General features: G+C 52.8%; 1 protein-coding gene across 18 annotated transcripts in view; it reads right to left on the bottom strand.

The window, feature by feature from the left end:
- The window catches only part of Tspan18 (tetraspanin 18), a 124,463-nt gene that overhangs the window by 22,155 nt on the left and 75,101 nt on the right, over positions 1-27,207 (bottom strand). For 3 of the 18 annotated variants that reach the window (XM_087205650.1, XM_087205653.1, XM_087205652.1), the window contains exons 3-7: positions 16,566-16,677; positions 10,236-10,324; positions 5,676-5,775; positions 1,217-1,311; positions 726-800 (exon numbers count right to left, since the gene is read on the bottom strand). In XM_087205650.1, the coding sequence (XP_087061776.1) occupies positions 726-800; positions 1,217-1,296 (155 nt within the window). In that variant the 5' untranslated portion in view covers positions 1,297-1,311; positions 5,676-5,775; positions 10,236-10,324; positions 16,566-16,677. The other 15 variants (XM_087205655.1, XM_087205656.1, XM_087205662.1 and 12 more) reach the window with 10 other exon arrangements.

The following is a 27,207-nucleotide window of genomic DNA, read 5'->3' as shown; positions in this document are numbered from 1 at the left end:
TCCCCAGCAGGCTCCTGCCCAGCCAGACGGCTTTATTAATCTCCCCTCCCACGGGCCCAGATGGCTCGGCCCATCTGCACCAAGCGGGCCGGGAGGGGCTCTGATGAACAAGACGGGCTCAGTTCATAAATCACTCCTGTTGCCCTGGGCATGCTTTCTGGAGACAGACAGCAGAGAGGCAGGTGGACAAGTCACGGACACGCCAGTGTTGAGCCTGGAAGGCCTTGGATGACCCCTGTCCAGTGAGGGCACTGAGTTCAGGGCAGAGCCTCACAGTGGAGTCCGGCGAGGACTGATGACCCCAGTGCTCAGCCAGCAGGGCTGGCAGCTACATCCCCCATGCAGCCTGGGCAGCAGGTCAGGCAGCGGAATGCAGGGTCACCTGGAACCAGGAGGCCCACGGAGGATGTGGACAGAGAAGGGACCGACCATCACAGAGCCCCATCACGATGCCAGGCACTGTGTCCTGGGTGTTCACTTCCAGTGCTCTCCCTCCATCCTCCAGAGAGCCCCACAGCATGCACATTACCCTCCCTCCCTCTTAGGAGACAAAGCCACTCAGACACAGGGCTCCAGAGTCCCGTAGCTGGGGAGAGACACAGCCGGAATCACAGCCAGCCTGCTGGATGCTGCACCACACCCGACACACCAGGACGCAGCCTGAGAAGAGCGATGGTCCCTGCAGTTGGGGTTCAGGGCAGGGGCTGGGGGGCTTATTCACTCACCGGCTGCTCCTGCTGGGCCTCGGCCCAAGACAGACGGGCTTGTCAATGAGCAACTGGCCCCACACCCTGGCGAGCCTGGTGACAGAGGACAGGGACGTTGGCACAGCTGAACGAGGCTAGAACCTAATTAGGCTCCGGAGGGGGCAGTCCCAAGGGGCAAGGTACCCCAAGCAAAGCCTGCTGCAGAGGCAACTGGATCCTAAACAACGTCTCCCTGCCCCTGTGCTCACTGACCCGGGACTGTCAAGGGGCCCTGGGACTCTGCAGTCTGGGAAGCCATCCCTGGTCCACATACTGGCCCTGCCACCAGCCCTTCCCTCTGTCTGACCAGAGGTCTCACGGGGCGTTTCCACCAGAGTCTTCCTGGGAGGGCAGTGCCCAGCTCCTCGTGCCCTGTGTGGCATGCTGGGGCCCAGAGAGGGGTGGGGTCCTCCCAGAGCCACACGGCAAGGCTCCAACCTGCAGCTGCTATTAAGTCTGCTGCTGCTCACCTCACCCTTCCGCAGCCTCCGAAGACCGACACTGGACTTCTAGGGCCCTTGGCACACAGGACCTCGCTGAAGCCTCCCATGCCAGGGCTCTGGGGCTGAGGACAGGAGGGGACTGGTGGGCTGGCTGCTTTGGGGGAATTCAGAGTGTTTCACCCAATGGCCCCCTCGCCAAAGAACAAGCTTCCTCCCAGGCTGTGCTGTGGCATGGCCATTCACCCACCCGGCATCGCACTCCTGTCCCCATCCCCCAAGTCCTCCCCCCGCTGCACACACACAACCACAGGCGTGCAGCCACAGCGGTCCCCAGCTGTGCCCTGTCCCATCCAGCCTCACACAAGCGACACCTGCTGCTTCACCTGGATGAGTCTCACTCCCCATCCTCTGGGCCGCTTCCTGGAAGGCATTAGACCTCATTAAACCCCATGCCAACCGGCGTGCGTGTTTAGTTGGCTCTTTCTGTATGCCTGGCCTCGAACTGGGGGCACACAGATCTTCCCAGGATGCGGGTCTGATCCCCGACAACCTGTGATCGGATCAGGCTCAGAGAGGGTGGGTCACCTGGCTCAGGTCACCCAGCCAGGCTGCAAGAACCTCACCTGCCTGCCTCTGAAGCCCAGCACTCAGCCCTTAGCAGGGGTCTCTCAGCTTTTCCCCAGCCCTCTGTGAACCCCTTTTCAAAGTATAAAACCAAATACATAGGGTTAAGGAGGAAATCAACTACAGTAAATACAGTGATCAAAACATTAAAAAAAAAATTCGGTGGGGCATGGTGGTGCACACCTATAACCCCGGCATTTAGGAGGCTGAGTCAGGAGGATTGTCATGAGTGTGATCCTTAAAGGCCAAGATGAGAACTTTGTCTATGGCTGGTCCTGCTCCATTTGGGGCTCACAGTCCAATCTGCACAATTTCCATTCCTGTCCTTTCAAAGTCACCCTTTGTCATTAGTCCCCAATGCAGAGGGGCAGGAAATTTGCAGCAGGAGTGAATGAAACATGGGAGCAGGAAGGGACAAAAGTCAAAACCCTAAATTTCACCAGGAGTGGTGGCCCCAGCATCCAGGAGGCTGAGGCAGGAGGATCACTATGAGTTCAAGGTCAGCCTGAACTACATAGGGAGGCCCTGTCTCAGAAAAACAAAAACAAAAATAAAATCCCTAAATTCCAAGGGAAGAGCCTGTGGGCAGAGGGGACCCCTGAGAGAAGGGGTGTGGTGGGCACTGTGGCCATCACCTTGATCGGAGCGGGTCCAGCCAGAGGGGACACATGCACAGAGGATTCAGTGTCCAAAGATTCCTGGGGGGCTGTTACCCCTCTGACCTCTAGACTCCAGCCTGACTTTTGGATTCTGGGGGCTCATAGAGGGGCTGGTGTGTCTTTTCTCTTTGCAAACTCGGAAGCTACTGAGCCAAGTTCCCAGACCTCAAAGTGAGAAGCCCCTGAGGTTTGTCTTGGGGACCAGGGTTGCAGGCAAGCTGGAAACCATGTCCCCAAAGCTGAGGGTAGCACCATGTAAGTCCTTCCCATGGGCACTGGGCTGATTGCCTCCTCTCTCCGCTCCCCATCTGTCCACTGCCTCCAAGGTCGCCAGAACTAGAGGGTGACTGGATGTCCCTGGCCTTCCTCTAGGACCAGCCAGCTTGTAGGCCACCCCCATCCTACAGCCAGGTGACATCTGTGGCCAGGTGACACCAGGAGAGGAGGGCCCTCGCCCGAAGGCTCAAAGCAGACAGGGCTGGATGACACTGTCTGAGGCCAGCACATCCTCCCACCAGGCGGCAAACCCTCAGGTGTTCGGGCTGTTTCAGTGTCCCTTCAGGGCACATGGGTCCTAGGAGGCACTCCGGTAGGGATTCAGGCAGTACATAAACTTCCAGATGTAACTGCTGCTTCCCGTGTACCAGGAGCCCTGCTGAGCACTTCTCCAGCACCCCGTGGATGTGAGTCAATCATGCCCGAGTTCCTAGGAGTAAACAGAGGCTAAGTGCAGCTAAGGGGCCTCCTACAGTGGGTGGGGGAAGAACAGGATCCTGACCCCCAGCAGGTGCCCTGCTGTGAAGTCCAGGGCACGACACAAGGCAGAGAATGGGCCGGCAGGTGTAGGTCTTGGGTTCGAGTCCTCTCTCTGGCCCGGCTTTCTCACGGCCCTTGAATCTCCCCTCGACACCAGTTTTCCCTTCCCACCTTTCATCCCCCCAGAGCTCAGAGCTCCAAAAGACCCTTTGAAAGACTTGCTAATCCATCCCAAAATACGCAGGGCCGTTGCTGGGGCAACCTGGCCCGCCACACAGCCCAGATTTAAATATTTAATGGTTCATGGGTATTAAGGGGGCCTGGGAACAGGCAGGGGAGGGCACGGGTCTCGGGGAGTCAGACCAGCTGCACCATCCCCCAGAGAAGAAGGGCTGAGGGCTCCCACTTATGCTCCTAGTCAGGGGACCAGAGGGGTGGTGTGGGGACCTAGGTGGCCCATGAGGCACAGCTGTTCCCTTTTGCAGGTGGACAAAGGACACTTATGTCCCTGCCCTGAATGCCCACTGCACTGTGCGGCAGACGTGGTAATTCTCACATTCTCTCCGAGACACTCTGCGATCCTCCCGCCACCCTATTACTCCAGGTTCACATCTGAGAGGCTGGGATCAGAGGGGGGCACCCCAAGGCCACTCAGGGGAGGCAGCGCTCCCTCTACCCTGCCACATCTCTCAGGAGCCAGGGCTGCAAACACAATGGTGCCAGTGGCCAGCACATAGGACGCCCTTTCTGCAGACCAGGCACGTGCCAGGGACTGCACAGGTCCTAAGTCACTGGGCCCCTCGAGGTGGGCACGGTGCCCATTTTACAGATGTGGATGCTGGGGCCCTGAGAGACAGGCAGGAGTGACACACACACCAGCAGCAGCACAGATGTGTGGACACACACAGCCCCCGGTCACTTTCTTGACTGAATACATGGCTCTGTCAACATCAAGACTACTTCGAAGCAGCTGAACTGATCGATGCTCATAACATCTTCATGGAAGCTTGGCACAGTGGTGCACACTTGTAATCCTAGCACTCTAGGAGGCTGAGGCAGGAGGATTGCAAGTTCAAGCTCTGCCTGGGCAACTTACTGATTTCAAGAGAGCTGAGGATATAGATCAGTGTGCGGGCTCCGGATTCAGTCTCCCGAGGCCCTTGTTTTTACATGCTCACTTCCTCTAATTCCATGATAATTCTGCTTTATAGAGAGAGAGGCCCAGAGACCGTTAAGAAGCTCATCTTGGGGGCACAGCAAGGTGGTGTCAGGAGATCCAGGCCTTCACTGTGCTACTGACATCCCGTTTCCTTCAGTGGCCCAACAACTTCCTGTCTGCTCTTCTCCCTGGAGACCCCCACCTCAGGCTGGCTGTGGTCAGTCGGGGAACCCTGCAGGCCAGGCCTTCATCTCCTCCTGCAATGCTGGGGTGTGATGTGGGGGTAGAGCCTCAGAACCCAGGCCTGGGGACCCCGGAGCTCCCTCAGATGCTGCCTGGCAAGGCCTTTACTTCACCCCGAACCCCACAGCCCTGGAGCAGCTACAGGAGCAGAGAGGAGCCCAGCCTGGGCCTCACCCCCATGGGGCTCAATGCCCCCTGCCATTTGCTTGGCAATAAATCCTGGAGATGGAGGGGTTTTTCTCAGGGCAGCCGCAGCTGATTCTCATCAACAGGCCTGAAGTAGGGAGGCTATAACCCCTTCCTATAAAAAGATCAACTGCAGGTATTTGGAGCTCACATTATGGAGAACAAACGACTGAAACTCAGTGACCGTGACAGAAGCGGTCTTCGGTGCTCAAGGAAATGAATCAGAGACAGAGTCGGGGCCCCTGGGAATGGGCAGGAGAAATTCGGAACCCTGTTTTCTTTCTTTCCCATAAAAGCACCCTAGCTGCTCCCGGGAGTCATAAAGATGAGCCACAGAGATGCGAGTGAGACAGGAGACAAAGAGACCAGACCTGTCCATCTCCAAGGCTGGCCACCAGTGCCACCAAAACACACGTGGCTCGAGTAGGAGGAGGGACACTCGTGAGCTGATCCTGCCAGGATGAGGCCCTTCTCCATCCTCAGGTCTGCCGAGAGCCCCTCTTCCTGTGGCACAATAGCTCAGGGTGAATATCCCTTGTCCAAAATGCACAGGACTGGAAGGGTCTCTGATTTCTTAGTCATTTGGACTTTGGAATATTTGCATAGACTTTACCAGCTGAGCTCCTTAATCCAAAAAGTGAAAATTCAAAAGTGGTTTGGGCATTGTGTCAGATTTCAGATTTTCAGACTAGGAGTGCTGGACCTGTCATAGTAGCGATCTTTCTCTTCTCCATCTGTAGATTGGGACAGAGAGCCCACCTTCCTTGTCCCTGGGATGGTGCTGGGCAGGACAGAAGCAGCTAAGGAAGGGGACTGTCATGGGAAGGGGACAAGAGAGGAGGATCTGATGCACACTCACCCATGTCCGCAATGTTGACAACTTTCCCAGTAAAGGGCCAGAGAGTAAATATTTTAGGCTCTGTGGTCACACCGTTTCTGTCACCACTCTGCAGCTCTGCCTGGAGGGGAGACAGCAGACACAGGGAGCTCCCACAGGTGCTGGCGTGGCGCCAGGCTTATGCGTCTTCGTGAAGAAAGACCGGGTGGAATGTGGCCCAGGGCTGGGCCCTGCTGTCTGCTGCAACCAGCAAGAGGCTCCAGGACTGCGTCCTTCTCAGAGAGCTCCTGGGAGCAGGGCTTTGCTGCACAGGGGTTGCTGGAGGCCTGGCACTGGAGGTCATGCTGGCACAGGGCTGCTGTGCTGAGGTCCAGCCTGCAGGCTGCAGCCCTGGGCTGCCAGGGATGACAAAGGACTCACGCAGAGCCCATTGCGAGCCAAGTGTGCCAGGCAGGGCTCTTCTTCGCTCTGCTGAGGCCAGAGCCAGGGAGGCTGGGGCAGGGTGGGTAGATCTTGGGCAAGAGGAGGCGGGGACCCTGGCAGCGATGAGCCAGTCACCCCAGGCCAGGAAGGACAAGGCCAGAATGGCAAAGACAGCCAGCACAAGATTGAACACCAAGTGCTTACGGCATGTCAGGCACAGTTACAAACACTCTGTGTCTATTAACTCTAATTTTTGCAACAACCTATGAAGTAGATACAACTATTATATCCATTTTATGGACCAGGAAACCAAGACTGAGAGGTATAGTAACGTGCCCAGGGTCATGCTGCAATCTCCTTCTGGCATCTGCACTCAGTGTCCAAGACATCTCAAAGCTAGGGAACACACATGCAGCTCCCAGAATTAGGGAACCCACTACACAGATGGTGGCTGTGGGAGTCAGGGGACCCAAGGTCTGTCCTTGCTCTGCCTCTGGTCAGCTGTGTGATGTCAAGCAAGTTACATGTCCTCTCTGGGCTTCTCTGGGCAGGCAGCAGGCAGAGCGGCCCAGGGCACCGTGTTGGAATTCTCTTCTCACTCTCCAGCTGTATGGCCCTCTGTACTCTCTCAGGCCACAGGGAAAGCCTCCGGTGGCCTGAGTGGTCCCATCTCTGTCTAGGGATTTCCACTTTGCTTGCCCACCAGGCCACGCAGCCAGGGTCTTAAGACTGAGGCTGACACTGAAGCAATGCTGGGGGCCACTGGTCCATTTCAGGGATGGGAGGACATAGGTGTTGTCCTGTGTGTGAATGGAAGGACAGCCCAACCTGGGCCCCGTGGAGCTTCGAGATGACAGGGACCTGTGAGGAGCTGGGAGCTTAAGGATGACAGCTCGGAGCAGAGAGGAGCTGGGTCCCCCTCGGGAACACTGGGCCACAGAGGCCGTCGGTCCTTCCTGCCACTTGGTGCCAGTGTGAGCCCGGGCTCAGCAGGGAAGATCACAGCACACTCACACGTGCGCATATGCACGCACATGCACACTCGCGCTGACCTTTCCAGGCAGGGCGGTGGAAGGCTACTTGTCAACCCAGCGGGAACAGGGGCTCTTACAGCGCTCCGCATCCCCAGGGCCCGCCCTGGGAGCCTGACCCTCAGCAGGAAGTGACTGCCTTTAATTATTTAGGGGCTCTGCATGGGGGCGCCGGTCTGCAAAGCCACTGTGCCTGAGGTGGCTGCAGGACTGCTGGGACCTGCTGGGAGCAGGGGGCCGCCGGCGCTTCCATGCCGGAAGAGGAAGGACGAGGTAGGTGTTTCATTTCCCCATTCATTAAAGAACAGGAAGACAAAGTTGTGAGGGCTGGACTGGGGTGTCTGCGGGTGCGAGGTGGTGGGGAGCAGGCTTCAGAACGGGGCTGTCCGGGCCGGCCTGACCCCTCGGTGCTGTGTGACCTCGGGTGAGTCACACTGTGTCTGAGCCCTGGTAAGGGGACCCCAGGGCCGGAGACCTCAGAAGCAGTGGACACTGTAGGTAATAAGAGAGTGAGGAAGATGATGCTGAGCTTGTCTGAGGCCGTTGCTGTACTAAGTGCCTCTTCCGGGGTGTAATTCTTGTCTTCCAAGGCCTCGCAGAGGGAAGCAGCAGTGCTGAGGCCGGAGACGAGTGTCAGGCTCGGACTCCTCCTCAGCAGGGACAGTGGCAGCCTGGGCCTGTCACAGGGAAGCTCAGCTTGGGCTCTGCAGTGGACATCAGGCTGCCACTGTCACCTCGCTGGGCCAGCTCTCTCGGAGGAGCCGATTTCTCGGGATGCAGAGGTACTGGAGTCAGACGGGTGATGCCTCTGAGGACCTGGACCTGTCGCACAGCCTCCTGGAGCTCCTCGGCACCGTGACGGGTTGGGTGGCTTTCAGAGTCACTTCCCAGGTAAGCCGTGACCCTGTCCTGTGGCCCAGAGGGGACACTCAGGCCAGGCCTGTGTCCTCAAGTGCTCACGCTGATGAGTCCTTCCCCGTGCCAGGTCACCGTGTGTGTGCCCAGCCTTGTCATCCCCCAGCATCATGACTGGCATCGTCATGTTACAGACGTGGGGCTCCAAGGAGCGCCACCCTCCCCAGGGGACACAGGAGCATAGAGGCTGAGATCCCCACTGTGCTGGCTGCTGAGGGGAGGAGGATGCTGACACACCCCACAGAGCTGGGGCCCTGCAGGCAGCTCCTTGAGCCTGAGCCAAGGCCTACCTGGGGTTCCTGTCCGGGTGCCTTTGGTGTCCCCCTTTTTACACTCCTGGGGATTAAACATATACTTCATTCTGAGCTACATCCCCAGCCCTTTTTGTTTTTTATTCTGAGACAGGTTCTCACTATGTTGCCCAAGCTAGGCTTGAACTTGTGATTCTCCTCCTCAGCCTCCCCGAGTATTGGGATTCCAGGTGTACTGCAAAGCCTGGCTTGGGGTTACCTTTTGATTGCAGAGTTCGTCCGGGGTATGGTCGGGGGCCCATGGTTAGGTGAAAGGCCAGGATTCCAGAAAGGCCTGTGGCCCCTCTGTCCACCATCCAGCCTCTTTCAGACTAACCCCCTGGGGCGAGGAGAGGCTCAGCTCACTGGGCCAAAATAGCTCTCTTCCACTGGAGGAGAAGGAGGGAGAGAGCTGGCAGTGGGGCCAACTTGTGCCAATATCACAGGGCCCTGTGCAGAGGCTGCCACTTGTCCCCTGAGACAAGGGGCCCCTCTTGCTCACCCCAGTCCTGCTGAGTGTGGGGCCTGGTGAGAATGGCCCCAGGGAGGTGCTCCTCCCGTTTCCCTATGCTGTGGAGTGGTGTGAGGGTTAGAAAGTGCCGTGGCTGGGCCACTGTCTCAGACTCCCCCCACCCCAGGTGCCTGCACAGGCTGTGGAAGGACACACGTGACCCCACATTTCTGGAAATCTGGGGGCCTGATCCAGAGAAGACCATGGGAAACAACACTGTCTCCCACACATTCCTGCAAAATATCTCAATAAGGTGCTGTCTCCCAAATCTCTGAGCAGTACTGGTGACCTGGTAGGAGGCACAGGGTGGTCCTGGGGCTCTGTACCCTGGTTTGGGGAGAAGTCCCCCAGGCCCAGCGGTGGCTACCACACTCCGTTTTAAAAACATCACCCTGAGAGGAGGAGGGGAAGGAAGAGGAGAAAGAAGGGAGGAGGGCCCCCACTTGAGCCCACTTCTGGGACTAAGGCTGAGGCTTCTGGGAACCAAGGAAACAGTAGGGGAAAGCACCCCCTCACAAGCCTTTTGAGTTAAACATTAGCCCAGGATCAGGATTAGCATGCATGCAAAGCAAAAACCAGGTAACTTCCCTTATCCACAGCAAGTCCTCAACCTAGTGCCCAGTGGTCTTCCCTAACCCTTGGCAACCCCCACCCTCATTACCACGTCACTGGGTACACAGAGTTGACTCCCCTGTGGGCTTTGGACCCCTGACAGTTTCTCCAAAGGCCACTGACCAACAGAGGGGCTGCATCAAGCCTCTCATAGGCAGGAGTCGGACCTTAGACTCTCAATCCTGCCCCCTCCCAGGGCCATCGCTCACTCCATCCTCGCCACCAATGGTGTAGGAGGTCATTCTACTGTTCCTGCAGCATTGGGCAAAAGTAGGGGCTTTAAGAATGGTGTGGAAGCTGGGTATGGTGGCACACACCTGTAATCCCAGTACCCTGGGAGGCTGAAGCAGGAGGATTTCAAGTTTCAGCCCAGCTTGGGAATTTTTTTTTAAATTTTATTTTATTGGTACATTTTAGGTATACCATATAATGACATTCATCATTGGAAATTTGCACCTTTACATAATCTCTCTTGGTTCTTATTTTTCCCCCTTCCCCGGCCCTCCCTTCAACCCCTCCACCCCTCCCAATTTACAAAGACTTTGTTTCCGTTTGTTCATTTTCTCATACTAATTCCATTCCCTTCTTTCCTTTCCCCTACCCCTCCCACTTCCTTCCCCTTTGCCCCTTTTCTTCCTTTTTCACATTATCTATCCAACTTGGGAAATTTAACAAAGAAATGAGACTCTCTCAAAATAAAAAAGGGGTGGGGAATGTAGCTCAGCGCAAAGACCCTGGGTTCTATCCCCAGTATCAAAAAACAAAACAAAACAAAACACAGGGGACATAGGAGTCCTACCTCAATCTGTGAAGGAGTCCACAGTGACCAGAGGACACTGAGCAGGCGGATCGAGCTAACACTGAGCTGGCCTGTGGTGACTCCAAGCTCTGGAGTCAGAGGACAGAGAGAGAGAGAGAGAGTTAAGGGCCAAAGGTTTGTGGTTGACCTAAACCAAGCCAGGGACAGATCTTCCAAAGTGCCTCGCCGCAGCTGCCAGGAGGAAGCAGCATCCTAAGCTGCGGTTTTCCCTGTTTTCCTGCACAGTGATCTTTCCTCTAATGAAATCATGCGCCACACCTCATGGGAGCAGCAGATGTCAGGGCTGGCGAGCCTGGCTGCTGCACTGGACATTCCTTCTCCTCCCTCCCTTGGCCCTCAGTGCTGCCTGGCCTGAAGTGGTCCTCAAGGAAGGGGTGTCACAGGTCTGGGGGGGCCATGCTGGGCAGATGAACCCTAAGGGGGCAGGGAAGGAGCTGGGCTGGGGGATCCTCCCAGCAAGAGGTCAACCCAGGGCTGCTGGATACTGGGGTGCTGGACCAGGGGGGTGGCACTAGGGAGCACAGATGCTCACAAGAAGGGCTTCTGAGCAGTCCTTTGGGAACCCAGATGCCCCCTGTAACACTGTGGATATGGAGTATGTATGTGTCACTAAAAGTGAGGCGCCTGTCACAGGGAGGTCAACCATGGGGCTGGAAACCACAGGAAGCCCCCCGGACTTCCATGGTACCCACAGGGAATGCCTACTACTTGGCCTACCCAGCAGCCCTCTCTCTTCTGAAAATAGCACCTAGGTTTCCCCCTCAGGGAACCTCCCATGGCAGATGATCTGGTTGACTTCCCCATGACAAGTCACCTGTCCATCCTGACTCTAGCCAGTCAGCATGTTCTGTTCTCAAGCTTGCAGGGATTGGTGGAGACAATCACATGACTCACACCCTAGTCAATGAGCTTTGACCCTAAGACTCTGGAACTTTTGGGAAAAGCAGCTCATCTTCCCCTTGAAGCTGGATTTGAGATGAGCAGAACATCTGCCTGCTGTGGCTACCATGTGGCAGCTCCTGCCAGGGACTGAAGACCACAGGGAGGGAAGCAGGGGACAGATGTGGTGATCACTTGAGCTCTGGGTTCAGCTTTGCCTTGATTCCAGTAAATGAGCCCCAAACTGCCAATTTATTGGACACCAATAAAAAGCGAACACATTGCCTATGTTGCATAATGTGGTTTGGGCTGAGCATAGTGAATCTGCATAGCAGCTCTATTCATCCTTGGCAAAGCTTGGAAGCAACTAAGATGCCCTTCTCTGGAGGTCAATGTGCCACAGCTCCCAGTGCAGAGTAGGAGCCTTATGGGCCAACCTACCACTACTCCCAGCACAGAGGCCATGAGGCACACAGGTGACAGCAGCAACCTGGCCCCTTCCTTCAAAATGAGAAGACATGTAAACAAGCCTCAAAACCAGACTCCCAGATCACCTAAAGCAACCCCAAAGGGAAAGGAGATGGAACACTCTGATACGCAACCACCTGGACTCCCTGAACTGGCAACAAAAGAGGATCTGGAAAAAATAAAATCAGAAATAATTTCTCACATAACAGCAGAGATTGTACCCATAGTGCAAGACATGATTAATAAATGTAGAGAGAGGGCCAGGGATTTAGCTCAGTGGTTCCGTTGCCTGCCTTGCAAGCAGAAGGATCCGAGTTCGATCCCCAGTACCAAAATAAATAAATAAATAAATAAATAAATAAATAAATGTAGAGAGGACACAGATAAAAAAAAGAGGAGCTGAGGAATTGCAACATAGGAAACAAATAGACTCCATGAAACAGATGCAAACAGATTTCCAAGAGATTAAAAACTCCATTGAAAGTCTATGCAGCAGAATGAGCCAATGTGAGGACAGAATTTCAGACATAGAAGATAAAATTGCAATTAGTGACCAGGAAAAGAAAAATTGCTTTAAAATTGTAAGGGACCACGAGAAATCAATCCAGCAGCTGTTAGATGATGCAAAGAAGAATAACATAAGACTGACTGGAGTCAATGAAAAAACAGGAGAGAGTGCAGATGACGTAAAAATATTGTTCATAGAAGCGATGGCAGAAAACTTCCCAATCAGGGGAAAAGAACTTGACATACAGATAAGTGGGGCATATAGGACTCCAACTAGCCTTGATCAAAAAAAATCTACACATAGGCATCTAATTGTTAAGATTCCAGCAACCCAACAGAAGAACAAAGTTTTACAAGTAGTTAGAGAAAAGAAACAAATCCCATACAAAGGAAAGCCCATCAGAATCACACCAGACTTCTCAACGCAAACCCTCAAGGTAAGAAGAGCTTGGAATGACGTATTGCAAGCCCTAAAGGAAAACACCCTCCAACCCAGACTGTTGATGTACCCTGCAAAACTATCTTTCAAAATTGATGATGAAATAAGATACTTTCATGACAAAGAGCACCTTAGGAACTTCATGAATACCAAACCAGCACTCCAAAAAAATTTTAGACAAAATCCTAGGAAAAGTCAAGGAGGATCACAACCCCAGGAAGCCCAGCAGAATGAATCCATCCAGCACAAGAAATTAAAAACAAAGGGGGAGAATCCAACAAAAAGAAAAAGTCAGGACAATGATAAGTCAATATGTATCAGTTGTAACCATCAATGTTAATGGTCGCAACTCACCAATCAAAAGAAATGGGTCAAGAGGCAAGATCCAACAACATGCTGCATCTTTTTTTTTTTTTTTTTGGTTTTTTTTTTTTGAGGCAGAGTCTCCCTTTGCAGTTCAGGCTGGCCCTGAACTCACTATATAGCCCAGGCTGGACTCAAACTCACAGCGATCCTCCTGCCTCAGCCTCCTGAGTGCTGGGATTACAGGCATGTGCCACCACACCCAGCTTACGCTGCATCTTTTAAAACTTTTTGGTTTTGGTATGGGGGATTGAACTCAGGTCCTTGCACTTGCGCAGCAGTCAGCAAAACCACTGAGCTAAAACTTTTAACTTCATCTCCCTAATGAGTGTATAATACAATCTTATTGTTGTACTGATTAGTATTTTTCTGATTCTAGTGTTGCACACCTTTCCTTGTGCTGTACTGGCTATTTATCATCTTCTTGTGTCTACTTTTTAATTGGGTTGTCTATTAATGAGCTGTAAGTGTTCTTTATATATTCTGGTCATAGGTCATATGTATTATAAATATGGTCTGTTTAAGGACTACTTTTCATTTTCTTAACGATGTCATTTAAAGTTCTGAATTTTGATGGAATCTCATCAATTTTTTTCTTTTATACATCATGTTTTTTGTATCCTAGGAAATTCTTGCCTACCCTAAATTCATGAACATTTTCCCTTATAATTTCTTCTTAAAGTTTTATAGTTTTAGTCTTTCATATTTAGGTTCATAGATCCTTTCAAGTTATTTTTATGTATGGAAATAAAGGGTTGAGGTTAATTTTTTACATACAGATAACAGGTGTTCTAGTACCATTTGCTGAAAACACTATCTTTTCCTCTGCTCTTGCATTGAGTTTATGTTCTATAAAATGTTAATGTTAAATAATCTTTCAAAACTCAGTGGACCATATATATGTGGTTCTATTTCTAGATTCTGTCTTATTCCAATGATCTATATGTCTTTCCTTATGCCAACACTGCCTTGATTACTGTAGCTTTAGAGGATGTCTTAAAATTAGGTAATAAATGTCTTCCAACACTGTTTTTTTTTCTTTTTACTATTTGACGTCCTTTGTACTCCTACATAACTTTCACATTTCAATATCCAATTCTTCATTTATAGCAAGTATACATAGACCTGAATTTTTATATATACCTTGTGTTTTCTAATCCTGCTAAATTCAGATACAAGTTCTAGGGGCTCCTAGAGATTTCTTAGTATTTTCTCTGTAGATGATCATTTCATCTACCTATAAAGATTTTACTTCTACCTTGTCAATCCTATGTTAATTGTTTCTTTTTATTGCCAGACTATTTTGGTTTGGGCCTAGGTTTCAAAGTTTAATGGACAGATGAAGAGTAAGCATATCTGCCCTTGTTCCCCACCTTAGCGAGAAAGCATTGTATCTTTTCCATTTATAAAAAACATTTTTGCTGAAAGTATGGAGTACATGTCTTATTTGTTGAGAAGGTTCTGTTCTACTTCTAATTCCTGATAGCTTTTACCAAGAACAGCTGTAGAATTTAGTCCAATACTTTTTCTGCAACTAATGACAGGATCATATGGCTTTTTCCTTTCCTCTGTTAAAATGATGACTTTTGGGGGTGGATCTTCCAATGCTGAACCAACACTACCATCCCCTATAATAAAACCACTTTCTACCTACTGCCAGATCTGACTTCTAATAGTTTGTTTTGTTAAACAAATTTTTGTCTATGTTCATACTTTTTTCTTCTATTATCTTTATCCAGTTTTAGGATTGGCACAATGTTGATTTCCTAAAATGTGGGGAGAAGTGTTCCTTCTTTTTTCTGCTTTAAATTCTTGATATAATTCATCAGTTAAAAGTGCCTGTTGTTATTATACAGATAGGTTTTCAAGTTAGGAATATACTTTCTTTAATAGATGTTATTCAAATTTTATATTTCCTCCAGAGTCAGTTTCATTAATTGTCTTCCAAGGTACTTCTTAAAAGTTGTCAAATTTATTTCAAAAAAGATTTTTGTAATATGCTTTCTGTATCCTTTTAAATTCTGTAAAATCTGTGGTAATGTCCTCTAAACTTTGATATTGTAATTAAAACAATGTATAATTGATATTGTGTAATAGGAAGAAAAGGTCCAAAGGAGTAGGGGAAGTGGGAGGGGTAGGGGAAAGGAAAGAAGGGGAAAGAAAAAATATGAGAAAAGGAAAAAAATGAAAACAAAGTCTTTGCAAATAGGGAAGGGTGGAGGGGGTGAAGGGAGGGCAGGGGAAGGGGAAAAAATAAGAACCAAGATACATCATGTAAAGGTACAAGAGCCCAATGATGAATGTAACTGTATTTTATACCTAAAATGTACCAATAAACTTAATAGAAAAAAAAAAGATGGCCTTCTCTGAGAAGATCAAATGTGGCACATCTGATGGAATATTATTTAGCAATGAAACCACAAAAAGACATGGAGACCCTTTCAATGCTCCTGCTAAGTGAAGAAGCCTGTTTCTAAGGCTGCCTTCTGCATGACTCCAACCATGTCACATTCTGGAAAAGGCAAAGCTATAAAATGGCCGTAAAAAGATGACTGGTTGCCAGCAAGAAGAAGGCAGGGAAGACTGAAAATGAATCAGAGATGAGCTTTCCTGGCAAGGCAGAGGGTCCCCAGTGTCTACCTCCCCCATCTTCTGTGGTAACAGAACTGTAATTGGGCAGGCGGCCATCACCAAAAGACTACAGTTCCCATCCCCCTTGTGGCTAGGGACGCCTCATGACTGTGGTCTAACAATACGATGTGAATGGACAAGACCTGTGCGTCCTCTCCTCTCCTGATGCCCTCTTGCTGGCCAGAATGGAGATGCCAAGGGGGCAGTGGGGACCATGCCAGACCAGGAAAGATGGAGCCACAAGACAGAAGGAACCTGGGTCTTGGTTCTGTAGTAAAAGAATCACCCTGGCTGAGAACTTCACTTAGAGAAAAAGCCACCTCTCTGTTGCTGAAGGAACCATTATCTGGGGTTTCGTCACACATGACCAATCCCTTCTGGTCACACATGCAGGTACCCACAAGAATTGTTCTAAGGATTCCTCGTAATATAGGTAAAGCACTGTCACTCACACATGCACTATGCATTCAGTGAATAATGGGCCAGCTTCCTGTGCTGAGATGTGGGGATCCGACTAAGAACAAGACAGACAAGGTCCCTGCCCTTGTGGCATCTACATGTGAGTGCAGAGAGAATGGCCATCAATGCAAGAAGCCTCACACGAGGGACCGTCACGAATGCAAGAGTGTCACCGGCAACAGTTGCTGCTTACTGAGTTCCCAGCTCACTCCGGCCGTCCAGGCCTAGACTCCTTCCATGTAGTACTGCATCGTATCTTTCCCACAAACCCAAGCTGTGGGTGCTCCTCCTCCTCATTTGACCAGTGAGGAAGCAGAGACACGGAGAGCCGAGGAACCTCTCCTAGGCCACACATCTGGCAATCCGTGGTTCCAGGACTTGCACCCAGGTCTGTGGGACTTTAAAGTCTCAATCACTGGGTCTTCCTGCCCAGGCAGGGCCGTGATTTAGAAGGACAGGATGCCATACGGATGACAATGCTTGGATGACTATGCTTAGGGACAGCAATGGTCTCAACAAAAGTAGCAGAAAACCCCACGCTGAGCAAGTCCAGAACCTCTTACCTGGGCAGTGGCGTTGGAAGTCCACACAAGGGTGAGGCCGTTTTCCTAGAAATCGTGTTCAAGAGGCTCACACTGGGCCCTGCAGGCACAAGGCAGTCCAGGGGGCGCCCACCTGTTGGGAGACATGGAAGGAAGGGCTGTGACCACCTGGGAGGGGGATCCCATCAACCCAGTCTGCTGGTGTCCCTTTCCTATGTGCAATGTTGTCCGCTCCACACCCTGTAGGCGGAAGAAAGACACAGCAGCCTGGGGTCTGCATGGCACGGGGACCCAGCCAGCACCAGGTCCCGGTGGAGCCAGCCCGGAAACAGAGCTCTGCCTGGCTGGGTGCCTCACACATGCTGCATCTAGCAAAGTGCCCTTTAGAAGGGGGTGGGGAACTCGGCAAATGCCTCATGATTTACTTTGACGGAAAACGTAACTTTCTATGTCTGACTGAGTGGGAGGAAATGTCACACCTCTGAGTCTATTGGAGGAAAGTTCCTTCCCCTGTGACAGTGCATTCCTGGGCTGCTCTAGCCAGACGAACCAATTGCTTCATTTCTTAATCTGCACACTGAGCTACATCCCCAGCCCTTCTTGTACTTCGCATTTTGAGACAGGGTCTCACTAAGTCACCAAGTTGCCCAGACTGGACTTGAATTTGCAGTCCTCCTGCCTCAGCCTCCCAGAGTGCTGGGATTGTGTGTATCCCCATGCCTGGCTCCAGTGGCCTCTTTTTACCAATAAGGAGACTGATACCCAGAGAGGGGTAGTGACTTGGCCGGAGTCAAGTAGCAAGTTGGTGGCACAGTGGGTGGCTCCTTCACAGCCATCAGCCTTGCAGCCTCGGGTGCGCTGTCACGGGGGCACATCCCTTCTAACCAGTCCTGCCCCCTGGCAGAAATGCTTCCTAGCTGTGATTGAGCCAGGACAAGGTGCGGGGGTGAGGGGGGACCACAGTGGCCAGGAGCATGGACTCTACAGGTGGGGGACCTTGGCCACATGCAGAGCCCACCTCTTTCTGGAAGTGTGGCCTCACGGAAGCCAGGGGTCCCCTGGGCCACCAGTCTCATCTGTAAAACAGGACAAACAACAGCATCTCTCCCCCAAGACTGCTAGGGCTAAGGTGACTTTCACGAGGTGTGAAGCCCACAGGAGAGTGTTTGGCACCTAGAGATTGCTCAAAACATGTTAGGAAGGTAATAGGAAGACTGTGTGTGCGTGTGCGCATGCACACAAGGTGAAGTGAGCACTGGATTGGGAGTTGCTTGTCTCCAGATGCAGAATCCAAACGCCTGCAGCCACTCCTTCCCCCTGCCCACCACTTCCCTCTGCTAGACTATCTCGTGCCCAACCTGCCTGCAGGACCCCCCACTGCAGCCCCCCAAGCGCCACTGCCAGCCAGAGAGACGCAAATGTCATTTGTGCTCTGCAAGCTGGTGAGCTAATGTCACTGTTAGCCAGAAGGCAGCCAACGCGTGAGAACTGGGGGCGTGGGTCCCCAGCGTTTTCAGAAGAGATGCAAAAGAGACAAACAGCTTCAGCAAAGAGGTGGCAACGGAGATGAGACTGTTTTAGCAGCAGGATCTGCAGCTGGGCCGGCCTCTCCGGGCCTCTTCCCAGCGTCTCTCAGAGCTGCGCCCCATTTCCTCATCCGTGAAAGGTGTGCTGGACCAACTCTCAGCCTCTGCAGACTCTCAGCGTCCACTCTGAAGCCTGTGGCGCAACAGCTCATGGACAGAGGCCCAAGAAGACCCCTCCCCTGCAGCACCCAGGCCGGGAGGCTTCCTGAGGGGTGGAAGGGCATGTTTAGGAGAGAGCAGGTGCTACGGGCAGAGGGTCTTGGAAGGAAAAGCACAGAGATGCCCTGGGGCAGGAGGTGTGGTCCAGGACGAGCTGGGAAAGTCTGGGCCCACTTCCCACTCGTGTCATTCCCCACGGAAGCCTAACAGTGCCACCCTCCTTCTGAGACAGAGTAGATCTGCACCCACATTCAATTTGAGGGCAGAGATTCATCAGAGTAGGACACTGCCCGAAACCTACCTTCCTTCCTTCCCTCTTTCACACTGTAGATTGAACACAGAACCTTTGCATGAGCCACATCCCAACATTTCACTGATGGACTGATTGACTGATTAACAGAGGGTCTCACTAAGTTTGTTAAGTTGTCCAGGCTGAACTTGAACTTGGGATCCTCCTGCTTCAGTCTTCCAGATCACTAGGATTACAGGTATGTGCCACCACACCAGGCTGACATTGCTTAAAACAGACGTAAGCTAGAGAACTCAGGAGTGTGTGTGTCACAAGCCTGTGCACAAGAGAGTGCAGGCCAGCCTTTGAGGGTGGGTGCCCTGCGTCTGTGTGGGGTGTCATTGTTTGTACTGTGTGGTCCTAAGCCCGAGTGTGTGTTGCTCAGGCACAGAAATGACAGGTGGGGAGGACATGGCAGGGAGGACTGTGGCCTAGGGGTGGCAGTCATAGGCCTGGATCATCCCACAGCAGCCCGGGAAGCCCAGCCGGCACCAGTGCTTTGGCCTGGCCCGCACCACATGTCCCTGGGCCACTCGCTCCCTAGGCCCGGGCTCACTGCTGTGGGCATTGTGGCTCTGCAAGGCACGGTCCTTGGTTCCCCTCCTCTGTGGTCCCTTAGGACAGCTGCCCAGCAGGGGAAGGGACCCTATAGGCCACGTCTGGCATATGCCGAGGCCGAGGCCAGTGAGCAGGCGCCTGCCTCCCAATCATGACTTGCACCAGCTAGATCAGGGCCAGGAACTCAGCTCCGTGTGCCTGTGGGCCTCCCGGCTCTAAGCTGACCGCTGCCGGGGTGCAGCTGGAGGCAGAGATAAGTGGGCCTTGACAGAATCCGGCCACGATGCCTTTCCACACTTCTGTCCCATCTCGGTTTCCCATGTGTGTGCGCGCGTGTGTTTTACTGGAGATTGAACCCAGGGCCTTCACACCCCAGCCCTTTATTTTTTATTTTGAGACAGGTCTTGCTAGGTTGTTAAATTGCCTAGGCTCCGGTAGAACGTTTGATCTTCCTGCTTCAGCCTCCCAGAGTACAGGATTACAGGCATGCCTACCACACCTGGCTTCAATTTACCCAACTGTAAAACTGAGACTCTCCAAGCTCTGACATAGTGGTGCAGAGCCCGTGATGTCTGATTTCTTCACCATTCACTGCAGCACAGCCGGAGTTCACCTGCCAGAAATCAGGAGGCTCTTTCGGCAGCAAGGAGCGAGGAATGGGCCCAGAGCAAGTAAGAGTGGACAAGAGAAGAGAGGACAGCAGTTTTATGTTTGGTCACTGACCAAGGAGGACTGTAACAACTCTGGGACAGGAAAGCCTGCAGGGAGGGAGAGAAGGAGGGGCAGATAGCTGATGGTCGACAACTGGGACAGAGTCTTTCCCCAAGTTTGAACAGGGTTGGTCCCAAATTCAATCAAGAAAATGTGAGTCCTGTGTCCTGGAGTCCTTGGGGACCACAAATATTCCCTCATTAGTAGCATTAACTGAATCCTTGCTGTGTATCTGGGGCTCAGAAGCTCATCCCAGGGGTGAGTGAGGCAAAAAGTAGAACTTTGGGGGGAGCCCAATGTCTCAGGATGTAGGAAGGGCTCATCACACAGTTGTGAGTTCAGGGGAGAGAGCAGCCCAGGGATGGCTTCTCAGAGAAAAGGGGAGATCTGAGTGTGTGGGATGGGAGGAGGGCACTGTGGGCAGAGACCAGGTAAGCAAAGGCAGATAGGTGCCTCACACAGGTGAGTATTCAAGACCAGGAGCCAAGGCTGCCTGCTGTGGCAGAGTGGGAAACAGGACAGGAGGGGAAGGCAAGGGCTAATGGCCGAGGTCCAAGAATGTCAGGCTAAGGATGATGGGCTTTATCCACAGGCAAGGGAGCCCCTGAAGGTCACAGAGCAGAGGAGTGCTTCAGGTAGACTGAAAGCAGCAAGGAGCCCGGGCAAGTGGAAAGAGATGATGAGAGAATGGAAGGAGGATGGGAGGGTAGGGTGGGGATAGAGGGATAATGGGAGATGCGGGTGTGTGGAGAGGGATGACAACTGGCTGGGGGAACACGTTGGGTTTACATTCCACTTTTGCCACTGCCACCAACTGGGTGGCTTCTGAGAACTCATTCTCTTCCCTGGCCTGTTTACCCTCTTTGAAGTGGAAAAATTAACAGCCTCCTCATAGGGAAGTGGGGTTCAACCAGATCACATCTGAGAAGCACTTGGAATACGGCGAGTGTCCGATGCTTGCTTTCAAAAATTGACTTTTGGTTGTATTAACCAGCAGTGCCCTTCTTGCTAAAGTTCAAGGTCACACAACTGGCTAGGATCAGCAGTGCTGGGTCCCAAACCCCAGGAGAAGGAAGTTACAAGCAAATAAACGTGGGATGACTCAGGAAGAGTCTTGATTTTAAAATATTGTGAAAGAAGAAGGCTGTTTTATGACTTCTCCACCGTGTGCTTATTAAACTCTAGCTATAAATGTGAACTAATAAGGAAAATGAGTTAAGCTAATGATAAAAACCAACCTCAGCCTGGATCCATATTACCTAATGGCAGCCCATAAACATAAACATAAAAATTTAAAACACAAGGATGAATTGCCGGGCCCAGAAGCTCAAGGAACCTGCAATTTCTCCATCTGAAAAATAAACACGATTGATTTTAGCCTGGCTGCTCACTGCTCATGAGTGAGTCTTTGGGAAGTTATAAAGGAAGGAATTATTTCCAACTGTTTACTCACTGAGGATTGTAGGTATTGAATTTAAATTGTCTCCGATTCCTAAGTAGTGCAAACCAAATTAGAATCCAAGTATGGCAGAACTGAAAAGGCCCTTTGAGGCCTTTGGCTCAGTTTTCTTTGTTTTACAGACCAGGAGCTAAAGGAACAGAAAAGCGAAGTGACTTGCCTATGGTCACAGAGCGACCCGGGCTGGAACCAGGGCTCCTGTCCCCAGGGCCTGCTCTGGTCTCTGCAGCCTCCCGGACCAGGCCTTTGAAGTCACCTGGCCTCATGTGGTTGGTTCTTGCAATACAGACTTTCCCCCAGGCTCTATAGAAAATAAGCAGCCCAAGAATGGACACAAAGCCAGGCGCATGCTAAGAGGTGCAGGAAGGGGACACAAGGCAGAGAGCACTGGGCAGTTCTGAGACAGGACAGAGTCAGATGGGTGGGGAATTGAGGTTCTCAGCTAAGCAGTTCAGCCAGGAAGGAGACACCAGGGGGACAGGAAGGAGACAGACACCCTGCGGGCCCACGGTCTATTCCAGGGCTGCGGGGCTTCCTGGGCCCCTTTATACCTTCAGGCCCCAAGGCCTCCCTGTACAGGGAGGTGCCCAGCTCCATCTCACACAACACCCCCCCACACACACACACACGGGCATGGAAACCAAGGAGCTCTGCATGAAGCACACACATGCACATGTGCACATGTGTGTGCAAGTGCACATATGCATGTGTGTGTTGAGCTCCATGGCAATGAAGCAGATGTTTAATTACTACCTGAGTGTAATTAATCAACACAATCAGTACACAACCCGCATTGCATAATTACTCTGCAATTACTCCAAAACGAAATACGTTACTGCCGAGGTTTGCTAACTGCCTGGCTTTGCAGAAGGACAGCATAATGGGCGGGGATTTTCCTTCCTTCCTGGCTCTGCCTCCTGTGCTCTCTTGGGCTCTCTTCCCCACCATACAGCAAGGTGTGGTCTCCTGGGGGCTGCAGTTTAAAGTGAACCCCAAGTCACCTTGGCCCCCACCTCCCACCATCAAGAGTAGAGGCCACTCGGCGGCAGCAGTCTGAGCAGTTGCCAGCCAGGTGATCCGCATCAAGGGAGCTGTGCCTCTGTTTCCTCCTGTGTAAGATGGGGATGATAGCAATGATCTGAGGTGATTTTTGAATTAATGCTATGAAATGCAGAAAGCCATTAACATAGCGCCTGGCAGAGTCAGGTGTCAGTAAAACTCACAGAACTATTATTTCCCCAGAAAGGGCCCTTTCAGAAATCCTTCCAGTCTCCAAACTTAGGGATTTTGGTTCCACTCTCTCTCCTCCCCCAGTTGCCACCTGCATGGTCCTACTCCCCCCATCCTCCCTTAACGACAGCTGTGGCCTCCACAGGATCTCCTCACTGCCTCCTATACCATCCTCCCCCAGGCAGGGAGACACGGCTTCACAGGTGGAGCCCAGACCACACCACTCTCCTGCTCAACAACCTTCCATAGCTCCCACCACCTATGCATCAAGTTCCTTCATACTGTGGTGCTCGGGTCCTGGAAGATCATCGATGTCCAAGCCCCGGACCTCTGCGTAAAGCCACGGGCACAAGGGGTGTTGGATTCTGGAGGCATCCACAATGTCCAAGTGGGACAGCCCAGAGCATCTTTACAAGCCACGGATCGCTGCAGGACCCCCTGGGACAGGCGTCTGTGTGTCCTGGTGTTCATTTCCAGGCTGTCTGGACCCCCTCCCTCTCCAGAGTCAGCTGCACAGAGGGGCAGGACTGATAAGACCCTCAGTCTCGGGGGGCCAGCGCACATCTGCAGAGAGGCCAGGGCTGCAGGACGTGCTCTGGCACAGACACAGGAGCTGGAGAGCTAAGGGGGGCTCTGAGTCTGGGTTACCCAAGCATCAAACAGCGGGAGTCATTCCCTTCAGCCCTCAACCAACAAAAGACCCTCAGAGCGCCAAGAGGATACACATAGTTGTTACCGATAGTGCTGCATCACCACATGGAGCAGGCTTTGTTAGCACCCAGGTTTATTTATTTGGGTGGGTTTTTTTTATTGAGACAAGATCTCACTATGTAGTTCAGGCTGGCCCTGAACTCATGGTGATTCTCCTGCCTCAGCCTCCTGAGTGCTGGGATTGCAAGTGTACACTACCATGCCCAGCTGCATAGGTTTATTAATGAGGATAATAAATTTAGCAGACCCTGGTGGCTGGTCCTGGATGAATGGTAGAAGAAACCCTCTGGAAGTTGCCATACATGTGGAGTAACATGCACCTGTTTATAATCCACACATTCGTGCATTCATTCAGCAAGCACTCATGGAGAGCCAGCTGACTGTGTTGGCATCTGGGCCCTGGGGGAGGGCAAAGGGACCATGGCACCGAAGTGAAGCTAAGTTCAGAGGCAGCAACTGGATTGTTCTAGGAGCTCCAGTGCCTCTGGATGCCTGTCACACTGGTGCTAGATGAAAGGACCCATCGCTGTTGTAGGTGTGCGGCCTGGCACGACGGGCTCAGGTCCTGGAGGCTCAGAAAGGAGGAGGAAGGGCAGCCAGGCAGAGGACAGCATGGCTTCTCAGCCTGGTTTCCTCCTTGTCTGGAGGTCAAGCCTTGCTCTCTGGACTTGGAACCTCTGGGGACCCTCGCCTGGGGTTGTAGAAAGCACCCTGTGCAGCCCAGCAAGGCCACCCAGAAGGTGCTCTGACCACTGGGCCCTGCAGGAAAACAGGAACTGAGCATTCCAGGTTGGCTGGGAGGGGCAGGCAGGTTAGGACACGGCCTCCTGGCTGGGCCCCGATCCCTCCCGCTGGCTTGGAGCTCGGGCTGTGAACGGTGAAAGACCCTGGGAGGGAGGCTTCCTTCCTCTCCCGCTGCACGTTCACGTCCCACACACAGGCACGCACGTGTGCAGTCCACAAGGTCAAGGATGCCTAAGCAAGAGGCAGGAGACATTGCCACAGCCACAGCTCCCAGCAGCTTCACCATGTGCACCAGGGCAAGTTGGGTGCCCTCTCTGGGCTTGGAAGAGAAAGAGGCTTTTCGAGTCGGGGATTTAGCTCCGGGGATTTAGCTCAGTGGTGCTGCCGCTTGCCTTGAAAGTGCAAGGTCCTGAGTTCGATCCCCGGTGCAAAAAAAAAAAAAAGAGGCTTTTCGGGATCAAAAGAAGGGAGCTAAGTTGCCACAGAGGGGTGAGGGGAAGGGGAGGAGGAATTGGAAGGAACACAGCCCAGGGGGAAATACTGCTTACTGTCTGTGCAGTTAAAGGAGCAGCTAGGAGGTGACTGCCCAGGACAGGGGCTGGGACACAACGACCCTGGGAATGGGATGCCATGACCAGCGTCACAGTCACAGCTCGTCATCATCAAGGGGCTCTCCTGGGGACATCCCAGCCACCATGCACACCAGAGGGGGCCTGGCAAGTGGCTGTCGTGTGCACACTGGTCCTCGTGGGAAGTGACAGCCCTCGAAGACCCCAGGAGCCCCAGCCCCACGGGACCATCCCTGGCCACACCCCTGCCACATGACACAGCTGACCTGGGTCTCAGGGCAGCAGCCCCCGAATTCTGGGGCTCTGGGGCAGGAAGGGGCTGGCACTGGACTCTTGCTCACCCAAGATGGGTCATGTTCTACAGGCTGGACACATCCACAGGCCACAGGCCAAGTAACAATGCGAATGCATCACTCCCTGAAAGGCACAGCACCTCTGGGGAGTCCTGGACCTTGGCAGGTGCTGGGGAGGAGCACGAGGTCTCCAAGTGTTCCATTCCCACAGGAAAGAGCCAGGGACAATGGTCTTCCTTCGTGGCCCTGGGGATAGGGTTATTAGAAGTCACAGGCCCTGTCCTCATGGAGCCTGGGGACACGGTTACTAGGGGTCATAGCCTGTCCTCATAGGGCCTGGGAACGGGGTTACTAGGGGTCGCAGAACCTGTCCTGTGGCCCTGGCGACAGGGTTAGTTGCGGACAATGTCCTCGGGAGCCATGGGACAGAGTACTAGGGGCCCTGGCTCTCTCCCCTGTGGCCCCAGGGACAGGGTTTATTAGGCCACTAAGTGTATTCCAGCAGGAGAGACAGCCCCCCGGGGTGTCTCCACACAGCGGGGACCGCAGCCAGTCTGGCGCCACGGGTCCACTGGGTGCCGTCCGTCCACGTGGCATCAGAGAGGGAGCTCATTCCAGGGGCCAGGACTTGCTGAGGGGGTGTCTCCGAGGCCTGCTGGGTGCCAACCCGGCGCTCCCACAGATTCCTCACAGGAGGCAGCACTTCGGGCGCCCCACGCTCTTCCCGCAAGGCAACTCCCAGCTTCGCCAGTGTCATCAGTGCGCCCTTCACGCATGCGCTCTGGGGTGCGGTGCCCCTGGCTGGGGATGTGGGGGGGAGAGACAGCCTAGCCCCCTCGACCCTGCCAGGCACAGAGCTGGGGGGACCAGGTCTCCCCGAGGTGCTCCTTCCTGGCTCTGAGCCTCAGTGTTCTCTGTGCCAGGGGGATAGCGAGACCGTCATCTCACAGGGCTACTTGTTGCCTAGGTAGAAGAACAGCTCCATGCAAAGTAATCAGCTCAGGCCTCCCCGGAAGTCAGGGCTCTTGGAACTCAACAAGCGCGGATTCTTCTTATTCTCTCCATTCATGGAGCAGTAACCACAACCCAGGGAGGCCCTGGCAGTCTATGAGAGCCACAGGCCATGCTCTGCTTGCCCCCCACGGACGCCTGTGTTTCAGATGAGAAACACCCAGTGATACAGGCGTCCTTCTCTGGAGTCCTCTTTCATCAGTGTCTTTAGCTGCGCTGTGCTGGCTGCCTTGAGGTCCAGAATCGATTCAAAATGTTTCCCTTTTGTGGTCATTTTCACTTTGGAGAAGAGCCAGAAATCACACAGCACCACATCCGGTGACGAAGGTGGATGAGGACATGGCGTCATGTTTCTACAAGCCTGCCTTTCAGTTAGATGGCACTCAGTAGCAGCATTCACCATAATTTTTTTATCACACCTCGTAGAGCAGCCCCTCTTCTGATTTTGGTACCCCTCACCCCCCAACCTGCACATCACTTATTACTTTCCTTTCTGTCTGTCTCCAGTGTGGGAGTGTACTCCAAGCGGACAGCCACCACGTTGGTTACCACTCAACCTGTGCCATCCGCACAACACTTAGTGCCATGTTCAATCCTCCTGGGCAACGTGCAGAGTCCCTGCTGTCCCTGGGGCTGCTGTAAGAGTCTCCCAAGGGGTACTGAGGTCCCTGCATGTACAGTGACAGTGTCAGGTTCCCTGCATCCATTTGCCATTTAATTCTCACTGCAACCCTTGCAGACAAATCCAGTGGGGGAAACAGGCTCAGAATGGAAAGAGATGTGCACACAGTCATCCACCGGGAACCAAGAGCTTGGAAGCCAATGGCTCCATGCCACCCGGTGGCTGAGGGACTCAGCCATGTGATCCAATCTCTCCAGGCTGCACTTTCCTGTCTGCAAGGTGGGGCAGAGCTCCCTGTGCAGGCTGCAGGCCACAGCATGATCGGTGGAGTAACTGCCACGGTGTGCCAGGCCATTTGAGCCAGGCTGAGGTTGAAAGAAAATACAGCCTGGGGCTGCTTTGCCCACCAAGCCTGCATCCCACCCGTGCTGGAAGCTGCCAAGGAGGGGAAGAAAGGCTCCTTCCAGAGCCAACCCGCCTTGAATGGGAACTGGGTCTAGCCTAGCTCAGAGCGAGTGCCCTCGGGCACATGCACGCACACACACATCACACACACACACACACACACACACACACACACAAAACTTCTCTTCTTTGAACTTAAGTTTTCTCATTTGCAAAATGAGAATAATTTCTCACCCTGGAGCTGTTAGGTGTATTAAGGGGAATCACGTACAGAAAGGGCTTTAGTCTTTGCAGAACACTGCACACACATCTTTTG

The sequence above is a fragment of the Heterocephalus glaber genome, unplaced genomic scaffold (genome assembly GCF_053883595.1).
Source record: "Heterocephalus glaber isolate CG9 unplaced genomic scaffold, H.glaber_assembly_v1.0 deba00000594, whole genome shotgun sequence".
Taxonomy (NCBI): Eukaryota; Metazoa; Chordata; class Mammalia; order Rodentia; family Bathyergidae; genus Heterocephalus; species Heterocephalus glaber.
This window is presented reverse-complemented; position numbering and strand designations above follow the sequence as displayed.